At 39.8% G+C, this 17,589-nt stretch overlaps 2 protein-coding genes across 2 annotated transcripts; one reads left to right on the top strand and one right to left on the bottom strand.

Moving 5' to 3' along the window:
- The first annotated feature begins 92 nt into the window (after positions 1-92).
- sox8a (SRY-box transcription factor 8a) lies at positions 93-1,945 on the top strand. Its single transcript, XM_030773252.1, has 3 exons — positions 93-493; positions 834-1,063; positions 1,257-1,945. Exons 1-3 carry the CDS (start codon positions 93-95, stop codon positions 1,943-1,945), a joined length of 1,320 nt encoding a protein of 439 aa, XP_030629112.1.
- Positions 1,946-7,020: 5,075 nt separating this feature from the next.
- LOC115812902 (arf-GAP with dual PH domain-containing protein 1) lies at positions 7,021-17,236 on the bottom strand. Its single transcript, XM_030775461.1, has 11 exons — positions 17,146-17,236; positions 12,970-13,100; positions 12,480-12,571; positions 11,127-11,209; positions 9,418-9,530; positions 9,174-9,320; positions 8,400-8,483; positions 8,227-8,289; positions 7,961-8,032; positions 7,494-7,722; positions 7,021-7,049 (listed from the first exon to the last, which is right to left on the bottom strand). Exons 1-11 carry the CDS (start codon positions 17,234-17,236, stop codon positions 7,021-7,023), a joined length of 1,134 nt encoding a protein of 377 aa, XP_030631321.1.
- Positions 17,237-17,589: the final 353 nt, after the last annotated feature.

Here is a 17,589-nt window from a genome sequence, read left to right on the forward strand (position 1 = left end):
AAAAAAACGTTTAATTTAAATGTGAGCTACCCCGCGCACAAATGCGCGTCTAAGAATCTCTTGATAAATAACTTTTCCATTTACAGAATACAATGTCAGAAGATTTGCGCAAATCTCATAGTAATCAACTATGCAGTGTAACAGGAACAGTGGGATTATCTCAAAGCGATTCAGACGTTCCGTCCTCACCAACAGAATCTGAACTCAAGGCCTCACAAATCAAACCTATTACCGCAAACAAACTGGATGTAGATGAAGATGACCGTTTCCCCGCATGTATTCGAGATGCGGTGTCGCAAGTTCTTAAAGGCTACGATTGGTCTCTTGTTCCTTTGCCTATACGGGGCAGCAGATCGATGAGGGATAAACCTCATGTCAAAAGACCGATGAACGCATTTATGGTGTGGGCACAAGCAGCGCGCAGAAAACTAGCGGATCAATATCCACATCTCCACAACGCGGAACTTAGCAAGACTTTGGGAAAGTTGTGGCGGTAAGTAGGCTACAACAGGTGAATTCGGGCCCGCAGTTTGAAACGTTAAAATATATTTATTTAATAACTGGGGTGTTCTGCAGAATATAGAGCGTGAAAGTAGTTGTAATTATATCGGATGTAAAAGACATTCCTAAAGATTTCAAGTTAACTGGTTCTATTCGGCTGAACCTGGTTCGCAGTTGCTTTTTACTTCGGTTAAAATCTAATTCCAAAATAGTGTTTCTTACATTTTGTTTAATGAATTTCGATGTGGAGAGCAGGCTACTGTGTGTGAATTGGACTTTTTATCGGGGTTTATCACTGTCTTAGCGTAAAAATTGTATGATTCACTGTTCAGCTTACTCTCTGAGAACGAAAAGAGACCGTTTGTGGAAGAAGCAGAGAGGCTACGAGTGCAACACAAAAAGGACTATCCCGACTACAAGTACCAGCCACGACGGCGGAAAAATTTGAAGCCTGGACAGACAGAGCTAGACGCGGGTCCTCAGATTGGTCAGCAGCATCTGTACAAGACAGAGCACAAAGGGATGGAAATGGGACATTCGCACCATCAGATGGAACATGGGAGTGAGTATAGTGGTGGTGTACTGGGTGCTGTATCAATGTGTCGATTTAGTATTTTACAGACCTTTCTGTTATTACAAACCATCAATAACAAAGGGACATTTAAGTGAATTATTAAAATCAGACTTATTTGAAGATGTAGCCTATATCCATACTGTATCAGTGTAATTTCATATATTTAATGTTTTTAATTAAGGTCAACAGCATGGCCCACCTACACCTCCTACCACACCCAAAGCCGATCCGCATCAAGGATCTAAGGTCGAGTTGAAGCATGAATCCAGGCGCGTTCTGGACAGCGGGAGACAGAACATTGACTTCAGCAATGTGGACATATCCGAGCTCAGCACTGATGTCATCAGTAACATTGAGAATTTTGATGTTCACGAACTGGATCAGTACTTCCCGTTCCATGCCACGGGGTCAGTGAACTTGGACCATGGCCACCATTTAACCTCTGGGTGCTTCAGCACTTCCTATAGTCATGTCTCCGCGTGGACGAATAAAAGCTCGGGGTTGTCTACAATCACTCCTGCCAAGAACAACAGTATAGACCAGACACGGCCGCAAATTAAAACGGAACAACTGAGTCCTGATCACTACAGCGAGCCGCACGGCTCCCCGACCACCTCTGAACACGGTTGCAACAGCACTCAGTCGGGTACATCTGTCACCAGTTCAGTGGGAGATTATGCAGACATACAGAGTTCTAACTACTTCTCAACATTCTCTGGCTACCCCACCAGTATTTACCAGTATCCTTACTTCCACTCCACGCGCCGACCATACGTAACACCCGTACTGAACAGTCTAACTATTCCACCACCACATAGCCCGAGCCCAAATTGGGAACAGCCCGTGTACACAACACTGACAAAGCCTTAGGAAATTGTTGGTGATACAAAGACTCAGCTGGACTTTATGGAGCTAACGTTAAACAATAAGTGACCTCTGAACGTGTATGTTACACCTTTAATTGGGCAGGCTAATCAAAAGCCAGATGAGGGCCGATGCTATGTAGTTACGTGGTACTGGAATGTGACGGAACCCAGAAACTGGCATTTGGTTGTTATGTAACATTTACTGATTGAGCGAACAAAACCTGGGCTGCATTTACCTCAGAGCATGAACACTTTTATTTGAAGTCAATTTTGAGCAATTTGTCCACTCGGCCTTTAGCCCCTGCATGTAACTCTGCTGAGGTATTGAGCTGGTCTGAGAACATATATTTTGATAAATCATGCTATTAATTTAACTGTGGCAACGGGCCCTATATATTTATTTTGTTCTTATATGCTGATCACGGTATATGCAAATAGAGTAAAAAATTCTCACAGTGTTAAATGCGTAAGTTTTTATGGTCTTTTGAATAACGGTTCAATAAGACATGGCGTTTTACTGATGATATTTTGTAGTATGTTGCGTCAAAAATGAAAGAAACAACTAAGCTTTTCTGAGTAATGGTATTTAGCGTAGACATCAGGTTGCACGAGATTATTGCTGGTCAAAGTATAATTAAGTATTTTTTATGCAGCTTTATTTTTGTTTGCTTACTAAACGATGCGTATCGGAGTCGGAGGCTCCACTTAATGAACAAATTGGCGCTCCCTTTAAGGTTAGTTTGGAGCGCTTGGGCTGTTAGGCTATGCGTGTGAGAGGACGTTGTTGAACTGACGGAGGACAAATTCATGCTTATGCCTAAGTAGGAAGAATATCAAATTTCCCTCTAGAAATCTTTCTTTTTCTCTGTACTTTTCAGTGAGCTTAAACAGGTTTACTGTCTTCGTTGCAGGACAACGTCTCTGTGGAGTAACTGATACATGTCTCCGTCAATATCCATGTAAAGTTATGACGGTCCTAAATCAACTCGTGCTTTCGAGGGTTTCAGGACCTGTGACCGAAAATTTGATTTGATAGGTTAAACGTACAAACCATCTCACATAACTGCTGGTGTGGTATGTTTTTATTGTTTTGTTTTCATTCTCTTTTCTTTTTGAAATGAGTCGTGGTTTATGTAACACACTTTAAAATAAATATGAATACCAGTAGGATTAAGAAAGAGGGGATATGAATGCAACTCATTTCAAGCATTTAAGGCCTGATTATTTCGTAAGCCTCTCTGCAGTCTTTTGGTCTGTATTCTGTGATCTGATTTGTTAAATGTTGATTTGCAGTGCAATCCAAATAGAAGTGTTGTGGCTTTCCAATATCTACAAACAATTTTGAGGACTAAGAAAATCATCCGAATGAAACGTATTTTATTTTTGTTACTGAATTTGATGTTATCGCTTACCAAGTGAATCGTGATCATGATAAAATAACTTGCAGATATGGCCATAGAACCCGTGTATGGTGTGTAAGTCAGTTTATTTGAGCACTTTAATCTGGAAATGTGACATCTTGTGCCATCTGTGAAATAGAAATTTCAACTTCTCAAGTTGGCTTCACTGTTTTGACAAAAGGGAGCAATGCCAAGTGCATGGCTACACAGGAAAGGAGACAGAGGGAGAGTGAGTGAGAATTTGTGTGTGTGCGTGCGTGCGTGTGTGTGCGTGTGTGTGCGTGTATGTCGAAGAGAGAGAAAGAGTTTTAATTGTTCATTTTACGTAGGACCTCTTTGTCTTCCTTCATCAGACAAGAAAGAAGGATTAATTGGACAGAAAATGGTGTCCAATTACAAACTAACAAACCATTAGCATTGCTGTAAATGAAAGATTAGAGCCGTCATATCTTCTGACTGCTTGAACAAATACAAGAGCAACAGATGCACATACCAGCATCAAACACTGATGGGGCCTAGAGTGGTAAAAGACAGTACTAATGATTCCAGAACTGATGGGCGTGGGAGGACTGAGCCATTCTTTCCTCTATTCTTTCTTCTGTCTTTACCCACCAATGACTGCTTCATTGTTTGTGATTTCAGCAAGAATGAATGAGAACAAACAGGTCATATTCCTAAAGGAGAGTAAATACAGCTTAATCGTGTTTGAAGGGATTACATTTTAACACGATTTAAAATTAGACAATTGTGGAAGTTAACGGTTGAAAAATTAGTTTTTTTTTGCAAGTTGCTCTAAAAGCTGAGACCCCCAGCAAAGCGATAAGTCAAGAGTCAAATGTACAACTTTTATTTCATCCACGCATTCCAATGATGTAAGCAGTAATCACAATAAAAAAAATTTTTAAAAGTGAACAGGACGCTATGTACTTGACTGTGTACCAGTCCAGTTTCTCAGACAGTACAGGAAAGAGCAGTGTCTCTCTGTGGGAATTTTCAATGTGCTGTTTTTAAGACGCAAAACAGTCCAACATGAGCTAATCGATGAAAAAGGACACAAGATCCTCGCTAAGCCAACCCACAACACCTCTCCAAACCTTAACTAGAGGAAATCCTGACCAAAATTAGAGGAGGTCAGAGTTCAATGGATACCATATGATGGGGATCTGGTCTGTGGATGTGAATGAACACATACACAAATGGAAGAAAGAGGACAAGGGAGAGCTAGTAGAGGATGATGGCTGTAGAGGAAATTTGCTTTACTTTTATTTGAACGAATCATGTTCTTATTTATTTATTTAAAGTTCACTTATACGTTTGATTGTCCTTCAAGCAGTTAAATGAATTTTCCATTTGCATTTACTGAACTTGAACCAAAACAAGATTAAAAAAAATAGTGTAGCCCCCCCTGCCAAAATAAAATGAAATATTATATTACAGTTACCAGTGGTACCTGCATGTATGGCTCTCTCTTAATAGAGCCATTAGGCACTCATGGGCCGAATAACAGGAGACCCAGAACTGGCTCACACAGGTTCAGGGTGGCTCTGAGACTCTACCTTCTTGGCCCTGGGTTTCATAGTTCTTCTGATGACCACTGCTTTTACAGCTCCACCCTGATTTAATGATTTCCTGCAGGATAAAAAAAAAAAAAGCTGCCTGCTATGTCTGAGTGAGTTAGTGTCTCCTTAGTTTGCCTGGACTACCAAATGGCCAATGACAACAACCAGCCAGACAGAACCAACATTGACTTACCCACTGTCCCAGGGGGCCGAGGAGCCAGGCTTGAGTGCATGGTTCAGCTGAGGAATTCATGAGGAAACAGTGCTTGACATACACACATGAGTTCTGATCACTATATACATATGTTTATGGACATACAAACATTGACCGGGGCACCACACAAACAAAAATGGCCATTTCTCAGTCAGCACAGACAGATGCACAGACAGTAAAGCTGGAAATCTCTCTCTCTCTCTCTCTCTCTCTCTCTTTCTCTCCCCTCTCTCTCATTTTTTATGATGAGTATGTGAGGGAATGTTATAAGAATGTCACAGTGCACTCTTTTTTTCTGTTATTCCTTGATGAATTAATGTTCTTTGTGCAAACAATACTTCTGATGATTGCTGAATGGCCTCAGTAAGCATCTGTCATGGTTAAGTAAGGTAAGTTACACTAGATCTGATAAGGCATGACTCAGTGGCATCATCTGTCACTTACCATATACACACACACAGACACAGGTACACACACAGACACAGTCAACACTTGAATAACACTGTAGACTGCAACTGAACCTACGTGTCATATATGTTATCTTCCCATTGTGTGATATCTGTGATGTAACAAAATGTATTTGTGAGAAGAAAACTAGGGAAAAACTAGCCATCTTTGTGCCTTGATTTCATTCAGGTAGCTTTGATTGACTCAGTTATTCTCATTCATGTTGGACTTCAATGTTATATAATGAGATAAAATGAGTAATGTATTAGGCATTACTAGGATTAGAAAATGAAAGAAAATGAAAAACAAAGCTAAAATATAAAGTTCTGTAATCATCTTAATTATTTAGGTCCTAACTGCATTAATTTATTGAGAGAATAAAGCTAGAGTTACCAAAATTAGGACACAGTTGATGAAATCACACAATTCTAAGCAGATGCACAAGATATAAGAACACAAGCTTTACTGCGGTTCTGTAGTTAACACAGTCAGATAACATTTCCAACAATTAATACGACATAAACATCAGACGATATCAACAGACACCAATATCTGCTTTAACAGACAGAAAGATGGCATGTTGAGATTGTACTGCCGATGTGGTTTCTGGCTCCATCTTGTGGATCAGTATAGAAAGTAGAAACACTGTTTCCAACAAACCTGCTATCAGTTCATTTTTTCCCTGAACTTGGAAACCCTGAATATGAGAGAAGGAATAAAGGATAAATATCACTCCAACCTTCCCTACTGAGAATAAAAAGAACAAAAAAATTGACAACAGCAGTGGTAAAATTTGTAGTTTTAGCTGGACACACAACAGATATGGATTGCTCTGTTGAGAGTCTTGAGACCTTGGAACACATCACAGCAGCTTTCATGTGAATGGAGTATACAATGAAGTATTTAAAAAAAAATATTTCAGACCAAATGAACAAAATCTCAAGTTTGATGATGTTGCCTATGTTCCAGTCACCTCATTTTTCATTCCCAAAACCTCACCATAGCCCTTGAATGATGATATGAGCTAACAGTAAGTATAGAGAAAACAGAATATTCCACTCTAAAGTAGAAGAAAATACAACAGCATTCATGAATGCATACAGTGAAGGACCTGAGCAAGGTCAGTAGTTTTACTTTGGTAGAAACCAGGTGCAGTAATTAGGGAATCCCCAAGAAAACATATAATAATCAGTAAATTCCCTTGTTATAGTCTTTTGATCGAAAAGGTCAGACAGAATGGTATTTGTCCATTTGTTGTAGACCACTTGTGAAGCTCCAGTTTGTGTCCGTGTTTCATAGGATTACTCTTGCAAAATGATAATAGTGGAAGGAAGGGGAGGGTTTTTTCTGCATTCCTCTCTGGATTGGCTCTTGTCTAGTGCCCTGACCCCATTCAAGCCAGGTCAGTGGATAAAGTTCTTGTCTATCAAGTCCACATGGAGCAAATCCAGGGCCAACATCAAGGCTTGTGCTTGAAGTGAGCCTCCACTGCAAACAAGATATAAAATTAGAGTGATTTCACAAATAAACATCACACTATGCACATTAAAAAACAGACATATCAAATCAACAACATAATAACAGATATGTACATTATTATTCCTGTATGATCATCACATGTCTTATATTTCTGTTGAATGGAGCGAAAGAAGGACTATCATACAAGAGTGAAAAACTTGAATCTGTGCCACATCTATACAGACCCTCCAAACTGCCGAGGATAGTACCACTTCAGAGGTGAATACATTCCTATTTATGGCATTATGAAATCTTTCACTCAAGCTCTTTTTACATTTCAGTACATTCACAAACAAAAATGTCTACATGAGTTTTAGAGTTTTAGCTGACGTTGTTTGTGTGAGCATGACTGGATGGTCGAGCATCGTCTAAAATGCACACTTCTCTGTGTTTGTGTGTGTGTGTTATATTTACCTGCATATTCCTGTGGCATCATAGGTCGATTGACCACCTTCTGGAATGCTGCGATCCAGTCCTTTTGCTCTGCTTCTGTCTCACAGGCAAAAAGAAACTTCCTATCAGGTGTTACTATGGTGATGCCATACTGCCAGTGGTAACCTTGGATGCTAGCTGGTAGTCCTGGAAGAACAGTGTAGCTGTTCTCTTTACTGCCGATGAACACCTCTCCCCGTGCATAAGCATCCTGACACAGAGAGAGACAACACACATATGGGGGTTATGGACCATGTTCAGAACAGCTGGACGTTTCAATTCAAATAATAACACTACTCTTTGGTTAGGTAACCAATCTGACTGGCAATCAGAAAGCATAATAACCAATAAAAAACAATCTGTCATATGTATCTTTTGTAACTAAAAAGTTAACAGTGAGATAAAAGCCTTTTAGGATGATTTAAGGACAAATGGTGGTTTCTACTCACTAATGGATCTTTGAAGTACATCAGTCTCCTGTCATCCATAGTGAACCATCTCTTCTTAAATCCCTCTGTGTGCTAGAGAGAAAAACAGAGAACAGACAAAGACAAACATAATGACATTTAAACACAAGGTCTCATTCAAATCAAAGTTAAATGACTTCCAGTATACTCTAAATACCATTTTATTTTTGAGATGTTTAATGGTTTAGTAACAGACAGTTGTAAGATATGGAATGCGAAATTAAATGAATCAACTTAAGTTCACACACCTTGGGGCCTGTTTTCTCCATGTAGCCCTCCTTCATAAAGTTCCGAGTCAGTTTAGGGACCAACTGAACAAAAGAGTTTGAAAAATCTTAGAAAAGCATTTGTAAGATATGTTTTTGTCTGTCAGTGCATCTATATTTATCAGACATTAAAAAAAGTACGTAGATACACTTACATCCTCATCATTCGCGCCAGGAAATGCCACTTGATGGTAATGAAACCGAGCTGCCCGGATTGCATTGAACCAGTCTACCATTTCCTGGTAATATGCACACACACACACGCACGCACGCACACACACACACACACACACACACACACACACACATACCTTTACTTTTGCATAACATTACATTTGCTGCAAATGTTGTCCAGCAGGGGGAACTGTGCTCTACAGGGTGTGGAGGTCTCACACTGGACAAAGACTTTGACAAAGCCATATCAGTAAGAGAAAAAAGGGTGGGAGTTAAGGGGCAAATAGATGACAAAAGGGTAATTGCTGCCCATTGATCGTATTTTAACTAGACAGAATTGCTGTTTCATGATTAACGAGTTTCATGAACCTGTCAGGGTCATGTCTGCTTCGTAATAACTCATTACCATTCCTCGTGAAATGAAAAAAAAAAAATTAAAACATTAATAACCTGAAAAAGACCTTCTCATTTCAGTGAAAAAAGTCAAACTAGCAGGTTCTAATCTGCATTACATAAAACTATTTAAATACCCCTAAAAATTACCCTTGCCGCTTCCTCTGTTAAATCCTGCTAGACTCATTTGCAAATTTATATCTGAGAAGGTTATGTGGAATGCTGTAGAGAAGTTTAAGACCAAAAAGAAGCCATTTTTTATGTATTGGTAGTTCCATCATCACCTAAAATGATAAAGAGTTTGTTCAAAATTCTCTCTCTCTTGAAGAATACAAAAAAGCCCACTATATGTGAGTGTTTACCTTGCTATCCTCATGGTACACAAAGATGTTCCTGGTGCTGTTGTCTTTCAGATACGTAATCTGTAGACCACAAGGTTTGCCTATCTTAGCTGGCTGGAATGTAGCATTCAAAGTATCAATCCGCATGATTGCTTTTGGTTCCCTGGCCTTGAAAAAAAATAAATATTTTTAGAGGCCTGAAAAAAAACCATATTTTATATATTGTCTTATGAAACTGAGAGAGAGAGAAAGAGAGACTCCTCACATCCTGTTTATTAAAGTATTTGAGTGCTCCCTCTCGCTCTGTCAGAATGAACTTGCGGCTGAGAAACTGCCCATTGTCTCTGCCTCGTTTCCATAGGAACCCCTCTCTGTAGCCTGTGTGGATGTAGACATGCAGAGGGAGAGAGAGGGAGAGAGAGAGAGAGAGAGAGAGAGAGAGAGAGAAAGAGAAGAGAGGGTGTACCACAGAACAAAATTTTTTCAAGTTAAAGATAAATTTCCAGGTGGTCTGGTAGTTGGGCGAAAGCTGAAAACAGCTGGCAAAGACCTCTTCGGTCTTTAATGTAGGGTTATTGATTTATTGTACACTACTGAGACAAGAACAAAAATCAACATGGAGATTAAATGCACATACACGCCCCCCCCACACACACACAAACGCACGCATGCACACACACACACACATGCACACGGGCATACACACACACACATATGCATACACAAACACACACACACACACACAGACATTGACACTATACTCAAGTAAAAGGCTTTCAATTCCCAATCTGGCATGAATCTTTCACTTTGCATTACCTCATCAATCAATAAATGCCATTCCTCACATGACCAATCAATACTGCTATGGAATAGTACAGGAAAAGATGAGACTACGCTGCAGAATTCTTCAGCCAGACAAAGTAAAACACAGTAAAGCTGAAACAGTAGCACTCAACCTACACTGATCCAAATGTCAGCCTGAGGTTCAAGGTTACAAAAAGATTTCGGTTACATTTCACACAGAGATGCTCGTGATTTTCCACTGACCTCAAACACCCATCAAAATTAGGCCACACAATATCGGTTCATCACTGGTTAAAGTAAAACTCCTTGTTATTTAGGCTTCTGGGACATACATGGCAAAACAATTTAACTCCCATTCTTAGATGTTTGACGGTGAGACTAGTTTAGTTTCCCTAGGATTGACAGCAATGAGAAACTGAATTTATCAGCTGAGTCATCTTGTGGCACAGGCTTGTGTTCAGTGATACCTGTTTATCTCTTTTAAAACTAACTCCGCCCGTGGAGAAAAGACAAATGGTAATTAAAATCTGAGAAAAAGGGCCAAAGTTCAGGACAGATATTTATACGCTGTCACTTTCAACTATCCTACAGATAATATAAACACACATATGAGCAAGACACTCACACATATCGAAGCTAAGTGATAACTGTATAGTGCTCTATATAATCTGCACTGATGCTATATATTAAATTGATAAACCACTCCATAAGTCATCCTCCACAGATATATTACAGAGACCGACAGAAACACATAACACTGAGTTATGATCACCTTGGCTGAAGAGCCTATGACGGCGGTATATTATGATATCATGTGTCTGTGTGTGCGTGGTGGAGAGAGAGTGAGCAAATGACTAAGATGAGGTCATTGCCAACCAATGAGAGCATTTCTTCAATGAATGAAAAGATGAGAGAATATTCCAGTCTTGCAATGAAACTGAACATACATGTTCTGTTTTCAACGCATGACTATACAGATACTGCTACTCGTTAGACTCGCTTTAATGACTTAGTTTTATATTTGTTTACAAAAAGAGGAACTGAAGGGGAAAACCAAGATAGTGGAAGTGTTAATGCACTATTTCTAACTCACAATTGAGTAGTGCTGCATCTGCGTCAAAAAATAGAAATGAGAGTAAAAACAGAGAGAGAGAGAAAGAGAATGCTCACCTGCTGAATAAGGCTCTTGTTTCTCAATGTGAATGAATTCATTTCTTTCATATTTGGCTCTGATCCACTGCTCCCGCAGTATCCTGTTGGGCAACATTGGAAAAATGCATTTTGTGTGTGTGTGTGTGTGTGTGTTAATCCACATAACATGAACTGCACTTTACAAGCCTCAATGGTGCTTTTAGTATTGTCTCAACGTTCAAAATGATACTTTATGACCGACCCATTTAACTTCAGAAATCTCAGGAAAATGTGCTGTGTCACTCTGTCCTCACTACAAAAGCTGGCCCCATTCTTCCCAATCCATTACAGTCTAATAAAAGCTTAAAACGAGAATTCAGGTGAATCCATGCTATGATAGAGAGCTATCTCATTCTTTCATTCATCTATCTCCCTGATTCTCCAGCCATACTATTCCTATTCTCATTAATATCTGTCTAGACTTCTTCAACTTAATATGACTAATTTAACTGTGTCACTGAACCTGAAAAATAATCACTAAGACTTTTATTTGTAAGAGGAAGGCACAAGATTAAAAGTACAATGAAAAAATAAATCAGACTACATATCTCATTCTATTTTTAAACATGTCTCTATCTTTATCAAACCCTGAATGGCCCCTATCTTGCCCACCAAATAAACCTCGAAAAAGTTCAGTTGTATTACATTAATGCAAACTTCTATCAACAATAACAGGATTAATGAAAGATCATACTCATTATTCCAACTCCAATACACAGACACACACACACACACACACACGCACAAACACTCGTATATTTTTTAATAAACAAAACACAAAAATACAATCCATGAAAGAGAGAGCTTATCACTTTGTGTTTTCGTCATCTATTTGGATATAACTATATTTTGTCATTTAGGTGCTCCAAACATCATCTTAGTTTCTTTTGTTTTCCTAGGTCTGTTCTATATGTGGTGAATGCACTACTTCTAATCCAGAGAATCTACACAGACTACCCAGGATTAATTCAAAATCGAAGACTTAAGTGACAGTAATGACAAGTTCAGATTGGACCTCAAGCGTAAGTCGTGCGTATTCACAGATTTGAAAACAACTCGCGCATGACAGAAATTAAAGAAATATTTTTGTATTCATCAGTGTTTTTTGTCATGCCGGTTTCCAGCTCTCAGTCTGGCCGCTACACAAAAGAAGTGGTGAAAGTCAAACCACTTGGTTTCACATTGACAAAAAAAAAGTTTTACAAGGCAAGTGACGCAATCATAGGTGGTGCTCTAAACAGCTTCCTTGAGATAGCGGCAGCGTGAGGAGATAGAGAGCGGCTTTATTAAACTCTGTTTGGTCATGGATATCTTAGGACATGGATGTCTTACCTGCAGTCTGTGTGAGTAGGCCGGTAATAAAATGGTGGAACCTGCTGCTCATACTTTGCTTTGGCAGCACTATTCCCTAATGACGCCAGACGCTGCGAGAAAAGGCAAAGATGAACCTTAACAAAAGACTTCTCCAAGAGCCTTGTGTTACGTCTATATAAGGAAGATATAATGGAGAAATACTTCCATTTGTACAGTAAGATTCAGAGGGTAGTGTTGTATTGGTTCCCATGTTGTATTGGTTCCCATGTCACCTTGGTAGATACATTTCTAAGTTAAACATAAATGTTTTATAACCTGTAACCTTCAAACTTGCGGACGAATCTTGTTTCATGTGATGTGTGCTGTAATATTATCTTGATAGTAACGTGCTGGGACATACGATTTTCTGGGCAGGTCATGTTAAGTTTAGAGGGAATGACGTGTAGCATGACTGGGATATTGTTCCGTTAAAGTGCATTTGTGTGGGACCAACTTTAAGGGAACTCACCTCCACCTCACCTGTGTCCCAAGAGTCCTGGAGCACAGACTTCACCTTGCTGAGAGAAGGAATACTTCTGTGAATGAGTGAGCAACTCTGGCACACAAACACACCCACATTCACTGACACCCAGTCTGGTTCTAAAGAGGAGAGAGAGAGAGAGAGAGAGGGAGAGAGAGAGAGAGAGAGAGAGAGAGAGAGAGAGAGAGAGAGATTTCAACAGTTTCTTTCACATTTTCTCAATTTAAAGTGTGTAACAACAACCTGACAACATAGAACATTTACTGGTAACAACCTTCAATACACCCAGTACTTATTAACATGACAGATATATTTGTATGAGGCAAGCAATCTGAGAAGAAAAAAAATAGTGGCCTGTGCCAGATGGCTCTGTGCCATAAGCACCAGTAACAGCATACTGATGCAACATAAGCTTGTTAATGAATACGGATATGAGTCCTAGAAAGAACATGAGCATGCACCATGGCAAAGAAAACTCAAGGGAATTACAGAAGGAGGAACAGAAACTGCCCTCAGCGTCTGTACAGAGCGTGCATCCAGTTACAATGCTTTAGAGGGCCACACTGCTGATATGCAGACCGTACAGCTGGTTTGCGATGACGATCCTAAATCCACACTGAGCATAACATCAGATCATGTATGAGGTCACACAGTGACTCCTATAGTTATTGTTTTTGAATTCATGCAACAACAACAGTTTTTGTTGTTTATCAATCGAATGCTAAAACCAAATTCTTCCTTCTAACTGTAATTCCTTTAGATAAAACCAAAAAAGACTGCATTCCGATTTGAACAAGATTTTCTATTCATCTATCGTTTTGACAGTAAGTGTTTATGAAGTTGTTAATGTAGACCAATAGCAGTCCCAATTATCTCCAATTAGATAGCAATATTTGAAATAATAATTACTGGTGAGTTTAAGCAAAGGTCACTGAGCAAGAATTTTTCACACATATCACATACGCCCACCCCGACCACAACAGGAAGAGTGGCTGTGACACTCAAAAAAACCAAAAAAAAAACCAACAGTCACTCACACACAGTTAGACAAACGCAGAGAGAGGCAGAAGGAGAGAGAGAGAGAGAGAGAGAGAGAGAGAGAGAGAGAGAACCAGGACAGACGTGTGCCTATCATGACCACCTCTGTCCTCCTGCATCATGTTCGAATACATTTACAGTTGAGAGTTAAAATATAATTCACACTTGGGTGAAGGTTGTCACAATTTTTTGGCCTTCACATCCATCACATAACTTTGTAAACCGTGTCTCTAACTATCTTACTTGCAGTTGTCTATTAAAAGGACAGTGTGCTTTGAACATGAAATGCCACAAAGAGAGTGGCAGTCATTCTTCTAATGAACAATTTTCATCTGGTTCTTTTGTGTGGGGAGGGAGGTGCCACTGCATCACTATATCACTGTCAGTGGAATTTGACCACTGTGTAAGCTGAGAGTGTGCTATCAAAGAGCCCAGGTAGTTCTCATAATGTATCCTTGGACTGATGAGGAAATTGACCCATAAATTAAAACCAATTGTTTTTTGTTCTGCAAAACCAGAAGCACAGGTTGATATCACACTTCACTGGAATGGAATGCCTTTTGAGAAATCAATGGAAATATTTCAACACTTCCAAATCTGATTGCACTCTTGAGGAAATTTATCTTAGCTCAAAAATCCCCTTTGTACATTTCACAAAAAAGGAAGTCTGTCTCTGAAAGTAGACAACACTGTAAAAAAAAAAAAAAGAAGTATATCAGACTTTGTTACGGAGGTCTCACATGTATGTTAATATTCACGACCACAAATACATTATAGGTCTAGAGACAAATGAGCTGCACTGTCAGGTCTCTGTCCCTACCTCCTTGTCTCCTGGCCAATCAGAACCAAGTTGGATCTGATTGGCTACCCACCTTGTTCCCCAGTTATCATGTGTCGCTGTCGTCGGTTTGTTCCTTTTTTTGTGCGTGTGTGTATATATTCCCCTTAGTTTTCCTATGTACCTTTGCGAAATCTTACACTTGTCAGTATTGAGCTGCACAGAGTACTGAGCACTGAGTTGTGAATTTCCTAGTTTTCCTTGTTGCTCTTTCAGTCTTGTTCCTTGTTAGTCTTGTTCCTCATTACCCTGTTAACCTTGTTTAGCCCTGTTAGCCCTGTCCCTCTGTTTAGCCTTGTTCCCAGTCAGCCTTTTTAACCTTGTTCTTTCTGTTTAGCCTTCTGGTGTGCAGACCTTAGCTTACTCTTGACTTTGATCTGCCTAGCCGTAGCCAGTTTATAGGGTACCAGACCTTGCCTGTTTATTGACTACGATTTGGAAAATGACCTGGATTTCAATAAAGAACTCCCCACACTTCTGTCTCCTCTCAGGTCGTGACATGTACCCTCTTTGTTTAGCTTATCTATTTTATTGCATCTGTCACTTTTCAAAACGACACCCTATGTTAGTCCTTCAGTCATCCTCAGCATGTCAGACATTTGCAAGAAGATGATTGGACACACTTGGTTTGATGAAGTGATGTCATCATCTGAGTATACACACAAACCACACTCTGTCAGCTCAGTCGGTAGAGCAGTGGCTTTCGGCCTCATAAAATTCTGCAAGTACTTCCTCTAATGTACTCAAGTTGCTACTGAGAGAGAGAGAGAGACAGAAGGAGAGAGAGAGAGAGAGAGAGAGAGAGAGAGAGAGAGAGAGAGATACAGACAGCTGGAAAACATTCTCCAATTATACAGGCAAACCCTTAAATATGACTGCAAGTGAACTGTCATTTAGGGAGTCGATGCAGTCAGAATCAGTCAGTAGGTCTATATGAATCTGACTTAGAGAGGTACATCTGTGATCTGCAGGCACAACATGGGCCAAGACAGCCAGGACTGGCAGAAATCCAGCACTGGGCAGCAGTCCCAGACTACAGTCTCCAGTACAGATCTACATTTCTTTTTCTTTTCTTTTTTTTTTTTTACTGTCTTTACAAAATATAAGATGAGTATATATGCCTGCATGTGTTTGTGTGACCACTGCAGTGCAAATATGTACTGTAGAGAAAGGTTAAACCCACCTTGTGATTGCTGCGACATATCAAGAACATCAAGCTCCCACAAACCTGTAAATCTATCAACTCTGACTAATAAAAAAACAGATCCCACCCATTAACACATAAACACACACACACGCATACAGAAACACAGACACACACTCATACACAGGTGTGTTTCCAAGGAGACCTGTAAATTAAGCTGAGTCACTCCCTCTCTGTGCGTCACACACACACACACACACAAACACACACACATACCAACACACAAACACAGTCTCTCCCCCATGACATTATTCTCTTGTTATTTTTCCTCCAAATCAGAACCCCCCCACCCCTCACCATCACCATCCCAATCCCATGACACTGGATAGCAGTCTAAGTGAACACATCTTATATTCCTAAACTTCATTAATGACCCTGGTCTTGGCCAGCCAATGAGATTAGGTGATAAATCAGTCTTTAACTTGTATGAGGGACGTTAAACAATGTAAGCAGAAGTCTCATGTGCTGAGGTACAGAGTCCAACGTCAGCAGAGATGTCTCTTTGTAACATCAGATAACTTCAAAGGATCACGGAAAATATTTATATACCCAATAACCTTGAGTAAACAATGGTACACGTTAACATTTTTGCAAAGTGGTAACAGGAAAAGGGTGAACAAGAGACAGTGTATTGTCTTTTATGTGGTGAACCAAAGCTAGACAATACCACCTACTCAAGCTCCAGTGCTGATCATGACCAAGTCCATTCGGTTGACTGAGCCGTTATATCCAGTTAGAAGAGGGGTAACTTAAAACAGTTTACGTAGCGGACTGTGACAGTAGCTCATCATTCATTATGACCATTAATCGTACAGACTGTAATCAAGCACTGCTGTTCTCAGACAACGATGGAATGTGTGATACAGCGATTACTCATCAAGTCAACGCCAGTACATATCTAAATGCTCAAAATTCACAGTGATTCCATTCATATATACACTCGTAGTCGGAATAATAGTCAGAAATATGAAATCATAGGGTCCTTGTTCAAATTGTCCATATCGCTGTCAGGTCCATTATTTAGCACTGTTAAGCAGATTTTAAGCAGGTGAGCATCATCTTCATCATTAGCCGTCATTCTTACCTGAAGCCCCGCAGTCTGCACAAGTATCATTGCCTGGTCGTTTCCTCAAGTCCTGTACAAGATGCATATTTTGGTCCTGCTCTGAAGCCATGCTGTCCGTTTCTAGTTGGTTTCACTTAGTAATGCGCGCGACCTTCGCCGGGTTCAACTATTGCTTAAGTCAGGTTGCTGGGCAGGAAAATGTTGAGAACATGTGAAACATTAATAGTCCTAACTTACGAAAAACGCTTCAATGAAATGTATGAATTAATTTTTACCGGCAGCTATGAGACACGCTTAATAAAACCTTCACTTGCTTTCTCGGATAGACTTGTAACGTAAATGTCCTCTCTTTCGCTATCTCCTTAGAATTTCTCTCTCTGTCTCAAGAGAATAACCTACCCCTCCCTTTTTTCACACTGCTTTTGCTTCATAGGTCTGTGGACAAAACGAGACCTCTGGTGG

This window comes from Chanos chanos, chromosome 5 (genome assembly GCF_902362185.1).
Source record: "Chanos chanos chromosome 5, fChaCha1.1, whole genome shotgun sequence".
Classification (NCBI taxonomy): Eukaryota; Metazoa; Chordata; class Actinopteri; order Gonorynchiformes; family Chanidae; genus Chanos; species Chanos chanos.